The sequence below is a fragment of the Salvia hispanica genome, chromosome 3, assembly GCF_023119035.1.
Source record: "Salvia hispanica cultivar TCC Black 2014 chromosome 3, UniMelb_Shisp_WGS_1.0, whole genome shotgun sequence".
Classification (NCBI taxonomy): Eukaryota; Viridiplantae; Streptophyta; class Magnoliopsida; order Lamiales; family Lamiaceae; genus Salvia; species Salvia hispanica.
Window position 1 is genome coordinate 40,490,175 of NC_062967.1, and position 19,977 is coordinate 40,510,151.

The 19,977-nt window shown below is 37.9% G+C and overlaps 4 protein-coding genes and 1 long non-coding RNA gene across 6 annotated transcripts; 3 read left to right on the forward strand and 2 right to left on the reverse strand.

Moving 5' to 3' along the window:
* Positions 1-515: 515 nt before the first annotated feature.
* LOC125213317 lies at positions 516-3,841 on the reverse strand. The gene is made up of 4 exons (XR_007174895.1): positions 3,760-3,841; positions 2,697-2,850; positions 1,440-1,495; positions 516-986 (listed from the first exon to the last, which is right to left on the reverse strand). It is a non-coding gene; the product is annotated as an uncharacterized LOC125213317 (long non-coding RNA).
* On the forward strand, positions 807-3,436 carry LOC125213314 (miltiradiene synthase KSL1, chloroplastic-like). The gene is made up of 10 exons (XM_048113788.1): positions 807-953; positions 1,036-1,208; positions 1,281-1,378; positions 1,458-1,660; positions 1,734-1,843; positions 1,933-2,031; positions 2,113-2,328; positions 2,407-2,542; positions 2,632-2,877; positions 2,997-3,436. The coding sequence occupies exons 1-10, from the start codon at positions 807-809 to the stop codon at positions 3,330-3,332; spliced, it is 1,764 nt and encodes a 587-aa protein (XP_047969745.1). The 3' UTR covers positions 3,333-3,436.
* A 994-nt stretch (positions 3,842-4,835) lies between the features above and the next one.
* LOC125213315 (probable folate-biopterin transporter 2) lies at positions 4,836-8,067 on the forward strand. Of its 2 annotated transcripts, none has more exons than XM_048113789.1 (5): positions 4,836-5,573; positions 6,462-6,721; positions 6,812-6,907; positions 6,986-7,156; positions 7,283-8,067. In XM_048113789.1, exons 1-5 carry the CDS (start codon positions 5,201-5,203, stop codon positions 7,886-7,888), a joined length of 1,506 nt encoding a protein of 501 aa, XP_047969746.1. In that variant the 5' UTR covers positions 4,836-5,200; the 3' UTR covers positions 7,889-8,067. The 2 variants fall into 2 exon arrangements, with proteins under 2 accessions (XP_047969746.1, XP_047969747.1); XM_048113790.1 differs by having other exon boundaries at positions 5,288-5,541.
* Positions 8,068-8,177: 110 nt separating this feature from the next.
* Positions 8,178-16,970, reverse strand: LOC125213313 (protein RRC1-like). The gene is given in 19 exon segments (XM_048113787.1): positions 8,178-8,413; positions 8,415-8,692; positions 8,935-9,101; positions 9,593-10,380; positions 10,464-10,688; positions 11,214-11,351; positions 11,441-11,525; positions 11,662-11,720; positions 12,101-12,322; positions 12,597-12,668; positions 12,781-12,893; positions 12,968-13,133; positions 13,265-13,381; positions 13,691-13,849; positions 13,924-13,984; positions 15,793-15,838; positions 15,989-16,124; positions 16,241-16,336; positions 16,856-16,970. Coding segments are annotated over 18 exon segments (2,925 nt in total). The 5' UTR covers positions 16,304-16,336; positions 16,856-16,970; the 3' UTR covers positions 8,178-8,383.
* Positions 16,971-18,707: 1,737 nt separating this feature from the next.
* LOC125210171 (probable CCR4-associated factor 1 homolog 11) lies at positions 18,708-19,505 on the forward strand. Its single transcript, XM_048109743.1, has one exon. The coding sequence runs from the start codon at positions 18,708-18,710 to the stop codon at positions 19,503-19,505; it is 798 nt and encodes a 265-aa protein (XP_047965700.1).
* The last annotated feature ends 472 nt before the right edge of the window (positions 19,506-19,977 follow it).

Here is a 19,977-nt window from a genome sequence, read left to right on the forward strand (position 1 = left end):
AACCGAGAGACCGATTAATTTCATGTTTATATAATTATTTTTGTTAAAAACCGAGAGAACCGGTCATGTTTATGAACTGCGACTTTTTTTTAAAAAAAAATGCGGTTCCGATTCGGTTAACCGGGACCGAACCGACTTTGTTTGGTTAGGAACCAAACCGAACCAGGCCAATTCGGTTTCGATTTGGTGCTTCAATTTCGGTTCCTTTTGATTTCGGTTAACCGGGTATTCGGTTCGGTTATCTCGACCGAATAGCCTGCGCTAATTATTCCTAAATTTATAAGATTGGTCAAATGACTCAAATGTAGTGATAACATTAAACGTGATTTTAGTTTGAAACAGAGTTATCGTTTCAGATATGGAGTATAAACGTATCCCTCACAATTATTGAAAGAGGGGTGAGAGAGGGCGTTTTCAAGGAATCCACAATATAAATTACAGCATTCATTTGTTGACTGAAACCACCAACCGATCTGAATATAATATTAGTAGCGGTCATTTGTGGCTGCATACAATAACCAATCTTAAATATTTTTCTTGTGGAAGACTATTTTTTTCAAACTTGTCTGCAATATTGTCGCTTCTCTATATACAACTACATGACAGAACAACAGACGTTAATAATCATATAATAACGCAAAATATATATTATTTGCATTATTATAAGATCAATTTGAATAAGTCATTGCAATAGCATATTTCAGTCAGCCTTCTGTTGTCAAACAAAACTCCCTCCTCACTTCCATCGCCGCTGCTTGCTGCTCCGTCCGTCATCAACTGCCACAGCTCCGGACCTGAACCTAAACATGTCGGTCACCTTCAACCCGGCAGTTATGGCTTTCTCCGGCCGCAGAGTCAGAGAGGTTTTTCCGGTGAAGCATGCTACAGTGCAAGGATCTCCGGTGATCACCAATAAGTCATCTTTCGCCGCGAAATGCAATCTTGCTACAGCAGTAAGTTCAAACCTCCAAATCTTGATTTCGGTGCTACATCGGATGAAATATAACTCAATTTGAATGAATGCCCTTCTTACAGGATTTGATGGGGAAGATAGCAGAGAAGTTCATGGGAGAAGACAGCAATTTTCCGGCTTTTGAACATGGGGCGGATATACCCTCTTATCTGTGTATAATCGACACCCTCCAAAGGTTGGGAGTCGACCGATACTTCCAATCTGAAATCGACACTATCCTAAAGGACACATACAGGTATGTATCCACATTGCTTTTATGAATAGAATCAGAAGTTGAAGCTTTAACATCTGCTTTGATGATCAACAGGTTATGGCAACAGAAAGAGAGAGAGATATTTTCGGATATTTTTATTCATGCAATGGCATTTAGACTCTTGCGAGTCAAAGGATACGAAGTTTCATCAGGTACTTGGAAAAACCGTTTGAATTATGCAAGAATACAAGATATGCTCAAATGTGAACGAACCTTTTTGTCGTCGTTTAGAGGAGCTGGCCCCATATGCTGACCAAGAGCGCATTGACCTGCAAAAAATTGATGTGGCTACAGTAATCGAGCTTTACAGAGCTACAGAGGAGAGATTAGACGAAGAAGAAAACAGTCTTAAGAAACTACATGCTTGGACCACAACCTTTCTCAAGCAGCAGCTGCTCACGAATTCCATCCCCGACAAGAAGTTGCAGAAACTGGTACTTAGTACTTACTAATTGGTCACATTTTCAAGATTAAATTTTACATTAATCGATTTTTTCTTTCATCAAGGTGGAAATCTACTTGAAGAACTATCACGGGATATTGGACAGAATGGGAGTTAGACAAAACCTCGACCTATATGACATAAGTCATTATCAAACTCTAAAAGCTTCAGATAGGTAAAGAGCTTAGCATATCTGCATCATATCTGATAAACTGTTTGTGCCGATCTATACTAAGCAGAAACATGTTTTATCCTCTGATTCAGATTCTCTAATCTACGCAATGAAGATTTTCTAGCATTTGCGAGGAAAGATTTTAACATTTGCCAAGCCCAACACCAAAAAGAACTTCAGCAATTACAAAGGTATGATGACAATGTGATATCTTAAGCGTAAGGCTTCATCTAAATAAGGAAAAAATATGCATTGATCCTATGTAAATGCAGGTGGTATGCAGATTGTAGGCTGGACACCTTGAAGTATGGAAGAGATGTAGTGCGCGTTGCTAATTTTCTAACTTCTGCAATTCTCGTTGATCCTGAATTGGATGATGTTCGTTCAGTCTTTGCCAAACACATTATTCTTGTGACACGTATTGATGATTTTTTCGATCATGGTGGGTCGAGAGAAGACTCCTACAAGATCCTTGAATTAGTAAAAGAGTAAGCTTCATTCATCTGTTTATTCTCTTTTCCTTTTTATTCATGTGAAAGGGGTTAGTAACTTTATGAAAAAAACAGATGGAAAGAGACGCCAACTGAAGATTATGGTTGCGAGGAAGTTGAAATTCTTTTCACAGCAGTATACAACACAGTTAATGAGTTGGCAGAGATGGCTCATGTCACACAAGAACGTAAAGAATTTCTAATTGGGCTGGTACGTCTTGTTAACAAGATGCTTCAAACGACTGCATAGCATCTTATATGTGTTTTCCTCAACTAATTTTATGTTTTCTACAAGTGCAGTGGGTTCAAATACTATCATGTTTTAAGGTAGAATTAGACACATGGAGTGATGACACTGAACTAACCTTGGATGGTTACTTGTCTTCGTCATGGGTGTCAATTGGCTGCAGAATCTGCATTCTCATGTCAATGCAATTCATCGGAATTAAACTATCCGATGAAATGCTTCAGAGCGAAGAGTGCGTTGATCTCTGTAGGCATGTCTCCATGGTTGACCGGCTGCTCAACGATGTACAGACGTTTGAGGTAAGATTAGAAAACAATAAATTAAAATAGTACTCAATATGAAATATCAGCATCTCGCATCAACAAATACAGGAGTAGATGTTTATGGCTGAAACATAAAATTGAATGTATTTTGACAGAAGGAACGCAAGGAAAATACGGGAAACAGTGTGACTCTTCTACTAGCAGCTAATAAAGACAACAGCGCCTTCACTGAAGAGGAAGCTATTACGAAGATAAAAGAAATGGCAGAAGTTAACCGGAGAAAATTGATGCAGATTGTCTACAAAACAGGAACCATCTTCCCAAGAAAATGCAAAGATATGTTTCTGAAGGTATGCAGGATTGGGTGTTATTTGTATGCAAGCGGCGATGAGTTTACATCTCCACAACAAATGATGGAAGACGTGAAATCATTGGTTTACGAACCCCTACCAATTCATCCTCTTGAAGCTAATAATGTGAGTGGCAAATGAAATGAATTCTGTCAGCAACTATTTAAGCTAGATTACACATTCTTGTAAAACTATACTGACTCAAATTCATTGAATGTCACAATAAGATGTTACTTTGATTTCAACATTATTCAAGCATTTTCACTTACTAGCATCCAACACTGTGATTAGGAAACAATCATGAGCTAACAAATGCCCTTGCTATGTTACTGTCATCAGTTTCATACTCAAACAGAACTGTTCAAACAAAATTAGAGTGCCATAAATCTACTCCACAACAAAATTAGCATACTGGTTTCAAGCAACCTAAAAAACAGGACTAATAATTTGAGATTTCAATAAACTAGTTTTCCTTAATTCAGTCTGATGTATGGGTGCTTCACGACAATTCGCACAAAACACTGAAAATTTTACGATTTTACGACCTAAAATTACTGGCGAAATATACCTGTGCGATAAAGGCAGAGCACCAACACCGCCGATGCCGGAGCTGCTGTGAGGCTGAGGCTGACACCGAAAACTCACAAATTAATTTACAGTAGTTAAGGATAAAAAAAAATAAAAAAAAAAAGTCTCAATTTTTAAAATAATTTTATTTTTATTCAAAAAATATATTCTCATTTAAAAATAAAACCTTTTTTCTATTTTATTTTCATTTTTTCTTACGGTTTCTCTTTTTTCTTATATTTTTTTTCTTTTTTACTCTATTATTCTCTTACTTTAACTAGTGCTCCATTCATTCGCGAATAAAGGTCCATTAATTTTTCTATACGAGTTTTAAAAAATATTTAAAAAAATGTGGAAAAAGACTAAAATGAGAAAAAACAAGACTTCTATTCACAGATGTTAGAGAGTACTATTCTTTTTCAAACCCGTATCACTTCATCGTAGAAGGAGGTAGTATAAAATATTTTTTTAATTCATTCACAAATTAATTTACAGAAATTTTTTATGGATCGTCTACTATTGTTGTAAAATTAAGTACTACTACTGTATTTAATGTTGTAAATGTAGTTGTAGTATATTCCTACTTACTTTATTAAATTAGAGCTTAATCTAATACTGGCATTTTTTTCACCTAAGTTTATAAGTATATTACAAAACCATACTGGTATTCATTGCTTAAGTTCCTTGATTTGTCCAATAATTTCACTAATTTGGTCAACAACCTCCAAAGTCCAAACTGCAAGAAGTTGTTACTTTTCGTTTCCTATTTCCTTCTTAAGGGAAAAAAAATATTCCATGTGGTATGTATGTTTTAATGATGAAGTGAAATCAAAACACTCATCAGCCAATATAAGTGAATTTTGCTTTACTCAAAAAATAGAATTCACACTTCCTTAATTATTTTTATACGTTGTTAATTTTAAAATTCGAGCAAGTCAATTTATGTCACTTAGTCATAGTCTATTATGTATAATAGGAGTATTACTTTATGAAATGTAATTATTGTGGAAAACTACTTTTAAACCGCTGCCAATCAGATACCTACCTGTGACTTTGAACTTGGATCTTTCTTGCAATCTTATTTTGAAAATTGACATTATCTTTCACACAAAAGAAAACGAAAAAACTCGGGCAAACTAGCACGCCTCTGTTAAGATCTGCACCGTTGTTATTTGTCAAGTAAAAGCAGCAGTTATGCTCTGCTCAAATGCGTAGTCAATGAAGAAATCTACGGTTTCCGACAAGATTCACGATACTTGATTCCAAGATTTTCCAACCAGAAACCTAAACCCCATTTGGGATTCCGATCCTTTCCATTTCCTGCATCGTTTCTATGTCAAATCAAGATCCAAGTTAACTTTTCCAAGCTCCCTCAACAAAATCTTGTAAAAAAGATTAGATTTTTCCAGCCCCAGAAACATTTTTGTTCTAGATTTCGAGTAATGGGGGAGGAAGAGAGGCTCCCAGTTCACGGCGATGAAGCGCGGGAGCTTCCGCCGCCGCCGCAGGGGATAGAGATAAGGAGAATTTTGTACAGCCCTGTTGATTGGTTGAAGATGCTTGCAAGAGAATTGCACTGGAGCTTTGTGTTTGGAGTGGTGATTGTGTATGGCGTGAGCCAAGGCTTAGGCGGAGCTCTTGCGAGAGTTGGGACGCAGTTTTACATGAAGGATGTGCAGAAGGTGCAGCCATCTGAGGCGCAGGTTTACGCCGGCATCACTTCTCTTCCTTGGATTGTCAAGCCGCTCTGGGGTATCCTCACCGACGTCTTTCCGATTTCGGGGTATCAACGGAGACCTTATTTCGTTTTGGCTGGTAACTGTTGAGTTCTTGTTTAGTTGCATCGTTTGTGGTTGTGATTTTAGTGATTGTGGTGTTCTTGCTGTTTCCTCTTTAAGATGCCTAGGTTGTTGGAAATTGGGTTCTGTTTAATGTGCAAGGCTGGTTTCCGTTGTTCATGCTGTGTCTGTGTTTGTTAGATGTTAGTGTGATAAGCCTTTTGGTTTAGTTTCTTAAAGTAGGTTTGTGTTGATGCTAGCCTAGTTGTATGTTCGTGTGATCGTGTCATTGTCGATGCCCTTAAGTTGGACGAATGATTGTGAGGAGTGGTGAATTTTTGGTACTAGAGCTATTGATTTCACATTTTACCAGCACCATGTAGTTGCTACCGGATAAAGAGTGAACTCGTGGGGTAAAGGTTTTCTGCGGAGATTGATTCAGTAATGCTCGTCTGATAATTTGGAACACCAAGAGTTAGGTTGCAATGATCCGTGAAATTTCAGCTATGTGAAATGAGAGAATAAAGGAAGCTAGTTAAGGCTAACACTGTCTCAGATCTCTGTTGTAGTGCTCTTCATATATTTCGCGTCTATATTGATATGGCTCTGAAACAAAAGATGAACCTTCTGGTGTTCAAAAGATATTTCATTGTTTACAAAGCTTAAATGTGATTCTGAATTAGTGTGCATTTTTAGCCAGAAATGGAGCATGTTTATTGAGCCAACCAGAAAATACTATACTTTTTATGGATTATAAGAACTTAAAGAAATTATGTTTTTCTTGTTCTTTGACATTTGTTGCATTCTTTAGTTGCATAAAAACTTTAGAGGCATCCTCTCTCTCTACTCGAACTTTAATTTCTCAAATATAGTTTGTAAGTAATGCGCGTGTATTTCATTATGCTGTCAAACTTTCCTTTTCCAGGCGCTCTGGGAATTGTTTCCATGCTGTTCTTGTCACTGCACCCAGGACTACACATAGTATTAGCATTGCTTTCATTGACAGCAGCAAGCGCCAGTGTTGCGATTGCGGATGTTACTGTCGATGCATGTGTGGCACAGAAAAGTGGCCTTCATCATTCCCTGGCAGCTGACATGCAAAGCTTATGCTCCTTGAGCTCCTCAATTGGGGCTCTCGTGGGATTTTCTCTGAGTGGTTTATTTGTTCACCTAATCGGTCCCCAGGTGAGCTTTCTCCGGTTTTATTGAAGAGATTTCAAGCTACTGAAAATCTGATTACTAAACTAAACCTTTCATGTTCTTTTTTAATTTAAGGGGGTATATGGTCTGTTAACTATACCAGCTGGGCTCGTCTTCGTAGTTGGTGTACTGCTGAAGGAACAACGCATATCCAGCTTTGCTTATGAACAGGTACTAATGCATAACTGGGGTGGATCAAGATTCAAACTTGAACACTGCTTAATCTTAATCTTCAATTTCTGAAATCAGATAAGCCAGAACTTAGCCAATGCTGGCAAAGCTATGTGGAACACATTTAAATGTCCAGACGTGTGGAGGCCATGTTTGTACATGTACTTATCCTTTTCATTGGGCCTAAGCGTCTCCGAGGGGATGTTCTATTGGGCGACAGATTCACCAGCCGGTCCTTCGTTTTCTAAGGTACATTTGAACTGATCTCATTAACAGCATATCCACATATAAAAGACATGCTTATTTTCTTATGAGAATACTCATATTAGGTCTGCAGATGATACAATGTGATACTAAACTTTGATGTTTATGCAGGAAATAATTGGTTACATCATGGCAATAGGCTCCGTGGGCTCGCTCCTCGGAGCTATACTATATCAATACGGCCTAAAAGACTATCCCTTCCGGGATCTGCTCTTCTGGGTCCAAATCCTATACTGCCTCTCTGGGATGCTGGATCTGGCGCTAGTGTTGCGCTGGAACTTAAAGCTCGGTGTGCCAGACTTCGTCTTCGTAGTGGTTGATGCAAGTGTGAGCCAAATGATCGGACGCTTGAAATGGATGCCACTTCTTGTTCTGAGCTCCAAGTTGTGCCCACCTGGAATTGAGGGCACCTTCTTTGCCCTGCTCATGTCGATAGACAATGCCGGGCTCCTCACTTCCTCGTGGTTGGGGGGTATCCTGCTCCACATCTTGAACGTTACACGTACAGAGTTCGACAACATGTGGCTTGCCATTCTGATTAGGAACGTGCTGAGGATCACCCCGCTCTTCCTGCTGTTCTTGGTTCCTAGAGCAGATCCAAACTCCTCTATCCTTCCTGATGATGTTGTCAACATGAAAGAGGCTAATGAAGCCCGAGAAGAGTCTGAAAACATCGAGCTCGTAGCACTTGTAGACCGCACGGATGGTGGTAGATAGGACCGAAGAAGATGCAGGTGTTCAAATACCACAAGGCCTAACATCTCACCTTAGTCTACTAAGCAAAATTACCCTTTTGTTAGGTCATTGTATGCTTTCATCTTCTTATATATTTTTTGGGACTTATCACTGAATTTTGTTGAGATCAGTGTAATATATGTACTGCTGAATTTTTACTACATGGTTAGTTTAATAAATTTGCATTTGACCAAAAAAGTACTGTACCATTTAACAACGCAAAATGCCCCAAAAAAATTCAAATAATCCATAGATCCAACAGCAAAACTACTAACCTGGTAATGCGATCAATAAAAACAATAAATGTTGTGCTTGAAATGAAAAGCACTTTGCTACATATTTACAAGGAAGGTTTCAAAGCTGATCAAGCAAAAGTCCTTTAACTTTCATTTGACAATCTAAAAATTAGTTCAAACTTCACCGTATTCGAGTATTCTTCCAAGTAATCTTCGCATGATCTCTCATTTGTCAGCGACTTCATTTTACCCTCCTCCTTTCCCTATCTCTTATCTCTCTCGCGGGTCCTTTCTCTATCGTGATCATCCCTCTCCTTGCTGCCACTCTTGTCATGGTCCCTATCCCGCTCCCTTCCTCTCTCACTATCCATCTCGTGTGGTCTGTCCCGTTCACGCCGTCTGTCCCGGTCTCTGTTCACATCATTCTCCCTATCTCTGTCTCGGATGGATGATTTCCATTGAGGGCTTTGGCTTCTGCTTTGGCTACAGCGACGCTTTTTTGATGGCTCACGTGAGTCATCTCGTGGCTCCCTCCTCTCAGACAATATCTCTGCAGTTTGACAGTGTTAAGTGGTCAGATTTCACATGAATGCTACTACGAAGTTTGGGATTTCAGCAATAGATACATTGAAAGCTTTTGAGGAAGCAAAATATTATAGAACTGTCAAGACAATGGCTTCCTCACTCTAGATCACATACACAATACATTTTACATGATTAAATGATAGTGGCAGGAAATTTGAGGTTGGATTGTTTAGCATTACAAAATCTCTTCTAAACATTAGTACTTACTTTTGCCTGACGCATGAGCATTTGAGTTGACTAGACCATATTCAGCCTGCAGCCGACTCCTGTGCACAGCAACTTTTCTCTCGATTTCCTCAGGATTCTTTATCCCCTGCTCTTCAAGGGATTCACGGTATTCCATCAAAGCAACCTCAAGACGCCTCATTTTTTGTCTGCAACAGAATCATGTATCATAAAACATTATTCACATTAGACTCAGAAATTGAACAAAATCAAATCAAGTAAATCTGAACTTCTACACAGAACACATGATGTTCCAAAAAATAAAACTACTACTCCCTACTATAATTTATTAGTTTGAAACAATCGAACATGAGTTGAACTTGAATCATAACTCACACCTATCATCTACATTTTAGTATTCTTCAAGTACAAGCATCATCATGTCAACCCAAAAGCACATTCCAAATTAAAATAAAAATCTACTCTAGCAAAGGGCAAATATTGGTGAGGATAGATCACAGAAATTGGGGGAAATGGGAAGACTAAAGACCCCTGAACTCCCTTTCTCTAATGACAATTTAAGAGATGACATCGTGCTAACTTCAGAAAAAAAAATTGATTGAATGCATAACTAATTCAGCACAAACCAAAAGGAGTTACATATTTTGTAAAGTTAATTACAGAGAGAAGTGCATGGTACCTCTGCCCTTCATTCATCCCACTATCTAGTTGTGTTGAATTAGTGGCATCAGTAATAAGCTCAGGCTCCTCTGTTTTGTAGACAGCATCACCAGTATTCTCACTACCAGAAGATGAATAAGTCAACCCCAGGTCTCTAGTGCTTCTATCACGCTCCTCATCACTTTCCTCGTCCTCTCTAGCCCACTTAGAGGATGGGAGAATTGATTCATTTTTTCCTTCACTATTGTTAATGTCAGGTTGTGAATTTGGGGAGGAAAGAATTTGTCCTCTCCCCATTGGCTGCATATTATCATCCATTTTACCACCCCTTCCTGATAATTTCCCCAGATCCATTTCCGAGTTTAGTTCCTTCTGTCCGCTTGGGTATCTTCCAGAGCTTGACTGGCTATGAGCAGACTTTAACTCATCATCTAATTCATAGCCCCTTTGCTTTTCCGCCTCTTCCAGATAAAGCAGTCGAGCAACCATCATTTCTCTTCCACCAACCAGAGATAACCCATTGTGTCTGCAACGTCTTTCCAATTCGGTAAGGGGCAAACTCAACAACTCTCTCATGGCAGCTCCTTTACCAATTGCTAAAGCAGCATCTTGGTTGAACTTTTCCCCATCACCTGCTTCTGCAGAACCAGCCTTCCTCTCTAGCTCAGGGGCATCACCACATATAGAATGGAAAGGGATTACACCTGAGTTACTAGATCGAAGAAAGGTAGCTCGCAATCCATTGACATATGCATCCGAGAACAGAAACCAATCAGCCCATACTTGAAGAACTTTCATGACACGCTCCTGAAAATGTCAGAAGAGAAACATCAATTTCTGACAAGGTAAATCACACAAAATTTTAAGATATTGAACAGGTTAAGCATTACCTTAAGGGCTTCAGCTGTAATTCGTCCAGTTACACTACGATACAAGTCATTAAAGCTTTCCACAATGTCTGGTAGAGTTCCTTCAAATTTGGTGCGATAAGCAGATGCATTTTTCACGGGAGCGCTGCTATTGTGCAGGATGTCTGAGACTAGCATGAGTCTAGCAACTTTTGTGGGAATTGGAGTTTCTTTGAGAGTCAAAGACTCAGTTAATACTTCAACCACCTGAAAAGCAATAATGCACATATTTATATAAAGACATTAGTCAAGTTGGCAGGGAGAGTCCAACACTCCCACCCCCCACATACACATCAAACTGAACCCAGCTGACAAAAGTAGAACCGTATAGCTGAAGTTCAATTATACTGCTTCACTTCAGATATATTGCTCCAATGGATCATGACAATAGACCAAAGTTGATACTGGTTGCTTTCTCAAATATAATAGATTTAAAATGTAGCGGAAAGGTAATAACTGTGACAGTCAACTCAGGCAAAAACTAGACAATGAAGTGCGGCTTAGTTGGTAAGACGCTTCCCCTCCATCCAATAGGTAATGGGGGCAAATGGGGAACCATTATTGATCATCTTTAACTAAAAAAACTCATGCAGAAACTATTTTATCACAATTTAATACACTAGGCAACCTATCTTTGTACTGTGCTCATGGCATGCATGAGTTCCACTTCCTAATGTGACAATTTTTCAAGCCAAGTAAGCTTATTCTATCAACATAAGCTTCAACAATCACCTCTCCTGCAGCATCAGCATTATCTAGAGAAAATCCCATGGCTTCTTTTATCTGGCTTCTCTCCAATGTCAATGCACGTAGCATGTCCTCAAATTCATCTCTTTGGGTATCTGTCAGTGTCCGTTCCATCTCCACACGCTGTACAAAATCACAATATGGACCATATACATAATTCAATATAAATATGACCACCAGAAAACAGCATGAAAGACTGGGGTAGTAAGTACTTTGCTTTTCCCAGCAGCATAAGTACTCCCAGCTTCCTTTTCATGCTCCAGGCCTTTTGCTGTTGGTAATGAAGGCGGTATCCATCTTTACATGAAAATAGCAGGGTTGTGAAGAAAATTACATTGTCTAAACTCAAAAGTTCAACAAAAAAGGGCATTATACAAAATTTCAGTCACCAACCACTTTTCATGCATGAAAGCAATAAAGAATTTCTATTTACCTTCCACTACCAGTTATCATGATAAAAGGTTCCGTTCGCCATCGCTGAAGTGTATCACCCTGCATTAAACAGATGCAATTTGATATCAATGCTGACATTCCTTTCTTGATATGAAGGGATATGGGAATAACTGTTCTTCATAAATATTTAAATTGCAGAACAAAGAAAATAGAAACTATACCACAGAAGGGATATGGGAATAACTGTTCTTCATAAATATTTAAATTGCAGGACAAAGAAAATAGAAACTATACCACATCTCTTTTATTACTTCAAATTTATATGAATGGGTTACTTAGGTAACCATATGACTCCCACACATGCTAACTGACAAAATATTGAACTTTTCCATAGTTAGGCAGGCCCTAAGCAGCCTCTTATGTCCAGATAAAAGGTGCTATATGATAATGCATCAACTTCACATTAATAGAAAGCTCACCTGAGCAAATGAATAGAGCCTCCACACATAGTAAGTATGTTCCTTTGAACCAAGCTCAAACAAAAAACTGAATAGAGGATTTCCACGGCCTCGCTCCATTATTGCTTGTTCAAAAGCACAGCCCCCATCCAGAACATAGAGGGCCATTGTATCAATAACATGTTGGAGATGATCATCATCAGGAGGAACAACATTTATGTCAGGTACATTTGGTGTAAGTACCTACACATCCAAGAAAGAAATTGTTCTCAAGTATTAGCCTACATGATATAGAGTGAATAAAGAAAATCAAAACTCCCATCTTGAGATGCAGAGAGCCTCGCTTTTCGTAGCTGAAATGCCTATCCTCTCCTCTCATATTTATGTTCAATAGAAGAGCCTAACTCAATTGCTTCGCAATTCCCATTGGGAGGGGGGCTTTGGCCCCTATAAACTGCCACCAACATGTGTTTGCAATATAAACCAGAATGCACACTTTAAACATGAAATTACCTACCAATTCTGAGTTCTGACTTGGAACAGCAGTTACTGGAGGACCTGAAGGACCAGACAAAATGACAGTTGCCCCCTGGAAACAAAACAATAATGGATTATCATAAGATTAGAAGATAGATTAAAAAAAAGTAGCATTAGCTCCCATATGAGCGGAAGAGCCTATACAGCAGTCATTCCAAACTCACCTCCTTGCTCCTGATGGCCATATGTCCAGGAGGTGGTGCAGGAAGTGCCTGTGATGGAAGAGATACAGATTTACCCCACCCAATTTTCAATTCATATTCATATACCACCACCCCTGGATTAAAAGAAAAGGAGACGATCAGTACTCCATGCATTACATAATTTAGCCTGAGAGCATTCAGTTCAAACCTTGCATCTCATCCTTCGCAGCTTGCGCCTCAGTTCTATTCATGAAAGCCACAAATCCACAATTCCTTTGCCGTCTCCGTTCCTCTTCTGTCCTTGGCCACATGATTTTTACACTAGCAATTGGACCAAATCTTCCAAAAGTACGCAAAAGGAAATTCTCATCAACCTAAATGGGAAGAAAGTAAACAGTAAAAAATATTAGGTCAGATGTTGCTATTTAGAAGGCAGTTCTTGAAGTGCAGAGAAACAAGGAAAGTGAACGTTCAAAAATAGGTGTGGGAAACAACACATATCAACCTGGGGTGACAAGTTTCCCACATAAAGATTTGTAGTCTGTGGATCTCCATCATCAAATGATCCAGGTCTACCCATTGGATCAAAATCATCTGGCAGTTCATCGAACCTGCTAGATAGCTGGCACAAAGAAATCCATGTAACTTAGAAGTATTTTAAGCTGGCCTAGACTAAGATGATGATATTAACTCAGATAATTTGTGGAAGACTCCCAAGACATGAGTTAATAAACAAAAAACACCCTATCACCATAAAGAAGAGGAAGCCAACTTGGAAGATTGCACCTGGTGACTACTAATTTACAGGGTAATATAACTACCTTTCGTAAAGAGAAATAAACAATGTCAAGAAAGCAACAAATAAGGCTGCACAAGACTAGCAGTAGATTGCCATGCTTTAGCCAACATATTTGAGATTCATAAGACTAACCACAGAATTGTCCCCAAGACGTGTATCACGGCCATATTCACGATCTTGATTCCTTCTCTCCCTCAATTCCTGTTCATGCTTCAGTTCCTCCATAAAATGATCAATATTCCTCGACTTCCCTTTATCTCTCTCCTTTGGCTTGTCCTCTTTCTGGATGCTCTAACAGAGCATAGTAAAAATGATTCAAATACAAGAAACTATAAGGAGTGAAAAAAAGGAAAAATGATGCTTACTTTCTTTTCATAATCTTTACCCTTTGTTGCCATGGGTGGTGGGATGAAAGATGGAACATACCTGCATAAAGTTTGACTATAATCTAATACCTACTCCGATGATAAGACAGCTTGAAGGCACAAAAAAGTAAAAACAGTACAGGTATAAATAAACCATGCACAACACAAGTGAGAAAAAAGGCAACCAAAAACAACTCTGGACCATTTTCCCCAGGAAAGAAGAGGCCCGCCCTTAGTTTTTCACAGATCTCAGCTCTTATGGCGCATAAATCCCAAACTAAACTGAGCTTTATAGTATACAACATCGACACCCATCCAAGGAACAAAAAGATGACTCTATATCATGTGAACATTGTTCTCAGATTGGGTGGGTACTTTGACAACATTACATTCCATGTAAATTGTAAAATACCCTCATTAAAATATTTTCTTTCACATTGTTTACTACTCCCTCCGTTCCATAGTAATAGAGTCATTTTGTCATTTTGGTACGTTCCATAGTAATAGAGTCATTTCCCTTTTTAGTAAAAGTCAACACATTTTTCCACACCTACTTTACTCTCTCTTACTTACTTTTTTCTCTCTTCATCTCTCTATCTTTTTCATTTTCCACTTTATTCTCCCTTTACTTAACTCACCTAACACAATTTTTCTTAATCTCCGTGCCGAAAAGAAACGCCTCCATTACTATGGAACGAAGGGAGTATTTTCCTCCAATTTAACAATACATTATCCTTTTTAGCCATACAGTTTAAATCAAAATCTTTATGATGCAACTGTAAGGATAGCTGAATGTAAGAATTAGGATATTCTATCTTGTAGATAGAAACCATTACATCCAATAGCTGCAGTTTATTACATCTAACCCCAAGAGTAAATTTTTTCAAGAAGCTAGGAAAACAAAAAATTTGATATTATAAATTCAATTTTACAAATTATGCTGAGTCCTAGACTTATTCCAGAATTCAGAATCCAGAATATATGATTATTTACATATAAAACCCACAAACTACATTATCTGCTGCCAAATAATCAACTAAGTGTTAGATAAACCAAATAACTAGTTCTCCAGGTGAGACTTGAGAGGTATCCCTAAAGGCAAGGACACATGTTTTTATAAAGCAAGAATTAAGAGTTCAAACCATATGTTATGCTAGTGAGGTCGGACAACCTGAAGGCGGTCTTCCCCCATTGGCAATCCTAATAGGTGAAAATTTTGAAGGATAATGATATTATAGACATATGAGGTCAGCTCAGTATGAACACACATGTAGTGGGAGTATCTCATAATTCACAGTTTCATACCATATCATAGACTATATTTGCTGTTTTTTGTACTTGTCAAATATTTGAGGCATCTGACGCAATTAAGTGATTTGTTTATATGCAATTCAGCATAGGTAAGATTTGAAACGCATGCTCTTTATAAATGCAGCTGAGAATTTCAATGACCGGATTCTACATTCTCAAACCATTTAACAAATACTATCAATGTGCTGAATGTGCATTCAAAAGAGATAAAAGTCCAACTTAAAATTACTATATAGTCTATACATTAGTACCCACTACCCTGGAAATTTCCAGCATTTTTGAAGTTTGAACACGAGAAGCATCTTCTGCTAATATGATAAATGGACAAGAAATCCTCCACAATACTGAGATTTTTTCTAGTTGCATTGGACAAATCAAAATTGTAACCAAAGCTTAGAGCAAAAATACTAGCTCAGAGAATGGCATAGAGTTAGTCAGTCAGTTTTCTACAAGTTGAAAACACGAAAATATCATAGTCTTCATGTCACAAATAGTTGTACTCAAGTTCCTAACTGTAATAGCACTCAGCAACATAGTTGATCAAAAGCATTTGTTTACCTACTCCCTTTCTTTATACCAGAACCCTCATCTTTGGAATTTCCACCTGCCATCCGCGAATGATAGAAAAGGTCCATATTTTTATTAATGTGTCCATGGAAGAAAGAAGAAATCATTTTTTATCCACATTGCTAAATAACAAACTAAACTTTACATTGTATGGACAATATAGATATGTTCTATACTTGCAACTAACCTACTGAATCATTCTTCAGCTTCTCGTTAGGGTTGATAGTTCCACCTCTCACGAAAGCCTTTGACCCAGGCGTATTATCTGCTTGAAATGATTCTACAAATTCCTGATACAACCGTGCAGTTTCATCCTCCGCTCTCTGCAAATATCAACATACAAGAAAGAATATAAGAAGATTCACGGAAGCTCGATAAGAAGAAATAAATTTACTTATCTTCAGTTCAATTGAAAGGAGTCAGTGAGCAAAGAAGATACCTTTTTCTTCGCCTCTTCCTCTTCTCTGTGCTTTTGAAATGGCGTCTTCTTCCGAGCACTCATTATCCTTAATGAGCAGTAGTGCAGTATAATTACCTTACACGTGTTGTAAAAATATAAAAGGAACAAATACTGAACCACAAAATCATCCAGTAACCATAAAAACTGTCACGAAGGAAGGTACACATATTGAGCCATAAAGAGTCGAGAAACACATTAAACAGTCCCATAAGTTCAATAATGCAAACAGGCTCCAGCAAGCATACAACAATAAGCCCTTACAAATAATAACCATCGATCCAAATAATCGTTAATAAATTAATATAAACGCAGAAAATAAATACAGCGTGGAGTGATTGAGCCATATCCACAATTGCCAATTTATCGTGACCATTCGATATTGGCGCTGCGTAGAGTGATATTGCAGCAGCAATCAGACACGATCGATGAATTAAAAAATTAGGGATTTTTACATGTCACAGAAGCTACAAGCTTGGTACTTGGTTCACCTTATTGAAAAACCCTCATATCATAGAATTTTCGTTTAGCATTAGAGTAAACACAAAACTTCTGCAAAATCCAAAAAAAAAATAGAGCGAGAGAGAGATAGCTTACTGGAGGTTAATGGATCTGTCTGATTAGAAATAATTTCTGATTCAGAAAGTTCAAAGAGTATGCTGAAGTTGAAGGGAGAGACGCACTCTTGTTTTCCTATTTACCTACACTGACATGACAACTACACACTGGTTTTTCTGAATTTATATAATCTCTCTGTTTTTTATTTGGTTTATTTAGTACAATTATTTTATAGAATTGTGTATTTAATTTTTTAATAGGCTCAACTTTTTCTTTTCACCATAATTTTATTATTATTTGTTTACATTGGCAAAATCAAGAAAATACATAATTGAAATTCATCCCAACTATATATGATTGATTGCTTACCATAACTTTTTTGCAAATTGTTGACAATGTGACATTATCTGCAAATGGTTGTAGTTTCGGCCATAGGCCCATGTTGGTTTCAGCTTCTAGTATTGCCACAACTTTGGACTTCTCGTTTCATCGAAGATGATGGTCACGTCGGAGGATGCTTTCATATTGAAGACTTCGTGCTCATCGACCAAATCATCCAATTCTTTGAGTAGAATGCACAACTAATAAAATAAACCATGGTATAATATGATATTTGAAATAAAGCTGGATTAGCAAATGAGTAAACATCAAATTTTACAGATTTGGATGCTTCCACATCATACTTTGGTGTCTATGATGACTGATGGGCATGAAGGTAAATTGGTGTGATTCTGTTAAAGAAAGTGACAAAATGTAATCAGATTAGTATCATTCTTACTTTTTGGGAAATATTAAGTTTCTTACTGAAGTGGACCACCCAATTTACACGAGCAAGGTGTATTCTTGCTCATCTCCGATTTCCCACTCCACCACTCTGTATATCCGTGAAGATCAACGTTCATTTTTGCCTTTTCCTTGGATTCACTTCATCAATGGCAGAAATCCCAGCCAAGTAATTTAACTAAATCATTGTTAATTCATTAAATAAGGACTAATTCTAATTATCTCTAGTTAATCACAATTTGAAAAGATGTAGGAGTACATATTTTCACAATGTTTTACAAATCGCTAATTACTTCTTGTTATTTTCTATACTTTTCAAATCCTTAATTATTTCCCACGATTTGTAATTTTGTGAAATTTGGGAGAGATTTTAAAACTCCTCCAATTATGTTGTTTACTTATGTTGACCCGTCTCATTCAACTACATAATCTGACGTGCCATGTCAAATTTAATTTAACATAATCATAGCTACGGAAAATTTGCTACAAAGTAGGAGTATAACTTTGTGATATTAGCAACCAAGTTTTAAGTTCATAAAAATATCAAATTTCACCAAAAAATTGTGGTTTTATAAACCGTTATCCATAATGTCATGTATATGAGTATATCCGTAAAAATCGTTGTTTAGTAATGAATAAAATTAATAATTTATTTTCAAATTCGGAATGCATTTTTTGGGGATATTATACCCAGAAATAATTTTGTTCTATAAATAAGGAATGGTCTTTCTTTATATTTTGAAGTCAAAGCCTTCAGTTCGGTTAGTAAAGGAGTTAATTAATAAATAAAACTGCTTATATTACAAATTAAGGAGCAGATTAAAAGGAAAGATATAATCTTCTAACACAAATTATGATACCGTTAGTTTGAATAAGGTAAGTAAAGAAACGATCTTAAAATTTCCTTATATACATTAGTTTGAATAAGGTAAGATTTTGCAGATCATTACTACTTTCCTTATAGGAACAGCGGAGAAGGGTTTGATATGATCTCTTATATATAGATGTGCAGTTCCATTAATCGATCAGAAAGCAAAATCATAGTCTTAAGAGAGAAAGCAGAATTATCGAAAGCAAAACTAAGAGAGAAATTATTAGAGAATCGATCATGGCGGTGGTAGTAAGAAAGGTTTGGCAGAGCAACCTGGATGCGGAATTTGGTGTGATCGAAGGGTGTTTGAAGCAATTCCGGTTCGCATCGATGGACACCGAATTCCCGGGCACCATCTACAAGCCGGAGGGGAGCGTGTCGACTCTCTCAGCCGCCCATGTTTATGCGTTGATGAAGAAAAACGTGGACGCTTTGAACATCATCCAACTCGGCCTCACCCTCTCGGACGACCGCGGAAACCTCCCGACTCTCGGCACACCGGCCACATTCTACGTGTGGGAGTTCAACTTCCGCGACTTCGACTGCGACTACGACCGCTACAATCCGGAGTCCATCGCGTTCCTCCGCGAACAGGGCATCAACTTCGCGGAGCACAAGCGCAGGGGCATCAACTCCCGCTTCTTCGCTGCCTACTTCCTCAGATCGGGCCTTGGAATGGGCCGGGCCTGGGTCACCTTCCACGGGCTCTACGACTTGGGCTTCTTGATCAAGATTCTGACGAGGGCGCCGCTGCCCGGCCATCTCCCAGAGTTCATGCTGCTGCTGCGTCGCTATTTGGGGATTCAGGTCTACGATTTGAAGCCCATCACCCGCTCCTTTGCGCTCCACGGTGGGCTCGACGCGGTGTCTCGGAGTTTGAGTGTCCAGCGGGCTGCTGGGAAGAGCCATCATGCCGGCTCCGATAGTCTGCTCACTATGCAAGTCTTCGCTCGACTTGTCCTCAACTCCAACTACGCCTCCGCTTCTGCTATGCTTCGCCAATTCAACTATCTATTGTACGGACTCACCTGTTAGATACCTTTCATTTCAATACAACTTTGTGATTATAAATCACCTTTTCTTTATAAACTGTGGTATTTCCTTCTAAATTGTCTTATCAAATTATTATGCATAAAAGTCATAATATAAAAAAAATCATTTATTATGTTTAGCCTAAATATTGATCAAAATCTTTTTATTATCTAATGCAAAAATTACGTACAAACACAAACATATATAATCAAGAACACGTATAATTCAATAGTGAAATAGCATTATTAAGAAATATGGGTCTCATTTATTTTTCTGGTACTAACTTCACAGTATCAAACTGTGTATTCGATAAGTTGATTAAATCTTGACGTGACCTATGGAGAAAATCTAAAACTAAATACAGTTGAGTTAGTTCTAAGCCATAAAAGTAAATAAATGTAAATCTAATGCACCCTAAGCTAGTTTGCATAAATATAAATCTTAAATTCATAAGTTCCATAACTCTATTTTTTTG

What these genes read in the sequence shown, in the direction of transcription:
- LOC125213314 (XM_048113788.1), top strand. Translation starts at nt 807, where the DNA reads ATGTCGGTCACCTTCAACCCGGCAGTTATGGCTTTCTCCGGCCGCAGA. An exon ending in AGGATACGAAGTTTCATCAG is followed by an intron (nt 1,379 to 1,457) that starts GTACTTGGAAAA and finishes GTCGTCGTTTAG; the next exon opens with AGGAGCTGGCCCCATATGCT. An exon ending in AAGAATTTCTAATTGGGCTG is followed by an intron (nt 2,543 to 2,631) that starts GTACGTCTTGTT and finishes CTACAAGTGCAG; the next exon opens with TGGGTTCAAATACTATCATG.
- LOC125213315 (XM_048113789.1), top strand. Translation starts at nt 5,201, where the DNA reads ATGGGGGAGGAAGAGAGGCTCCCAGTTCACGGCGATGAAGCGCGGGAG. An exon ending in ACCTTATTTCGTTTTGGCTG is followed by an intron (nt 5,574 to 6,461) that starts GTAACTGTTGAG and finishes TTCCTTTTCCAG; the next exon opens with GCGCTCTGGGAATTGTTTCC. An exon ending in CCAGCTTTGCTTATGAACAG is followed by an intron (nt 6,908 to 6,985) that starts GTACTAATGCAT and finishes TTCTGAAATCAG; the next exon opens with ATAAGCCAGAACTTAGCCAA.
- LOC125210171 (XM_048109743.1), top strand. Translation starts at nt 18,708, where the DNA reads ATGGCGGTGGTAGTAAGAAAGGTTTGGCAGAGCAACCTGGATGCGGAA.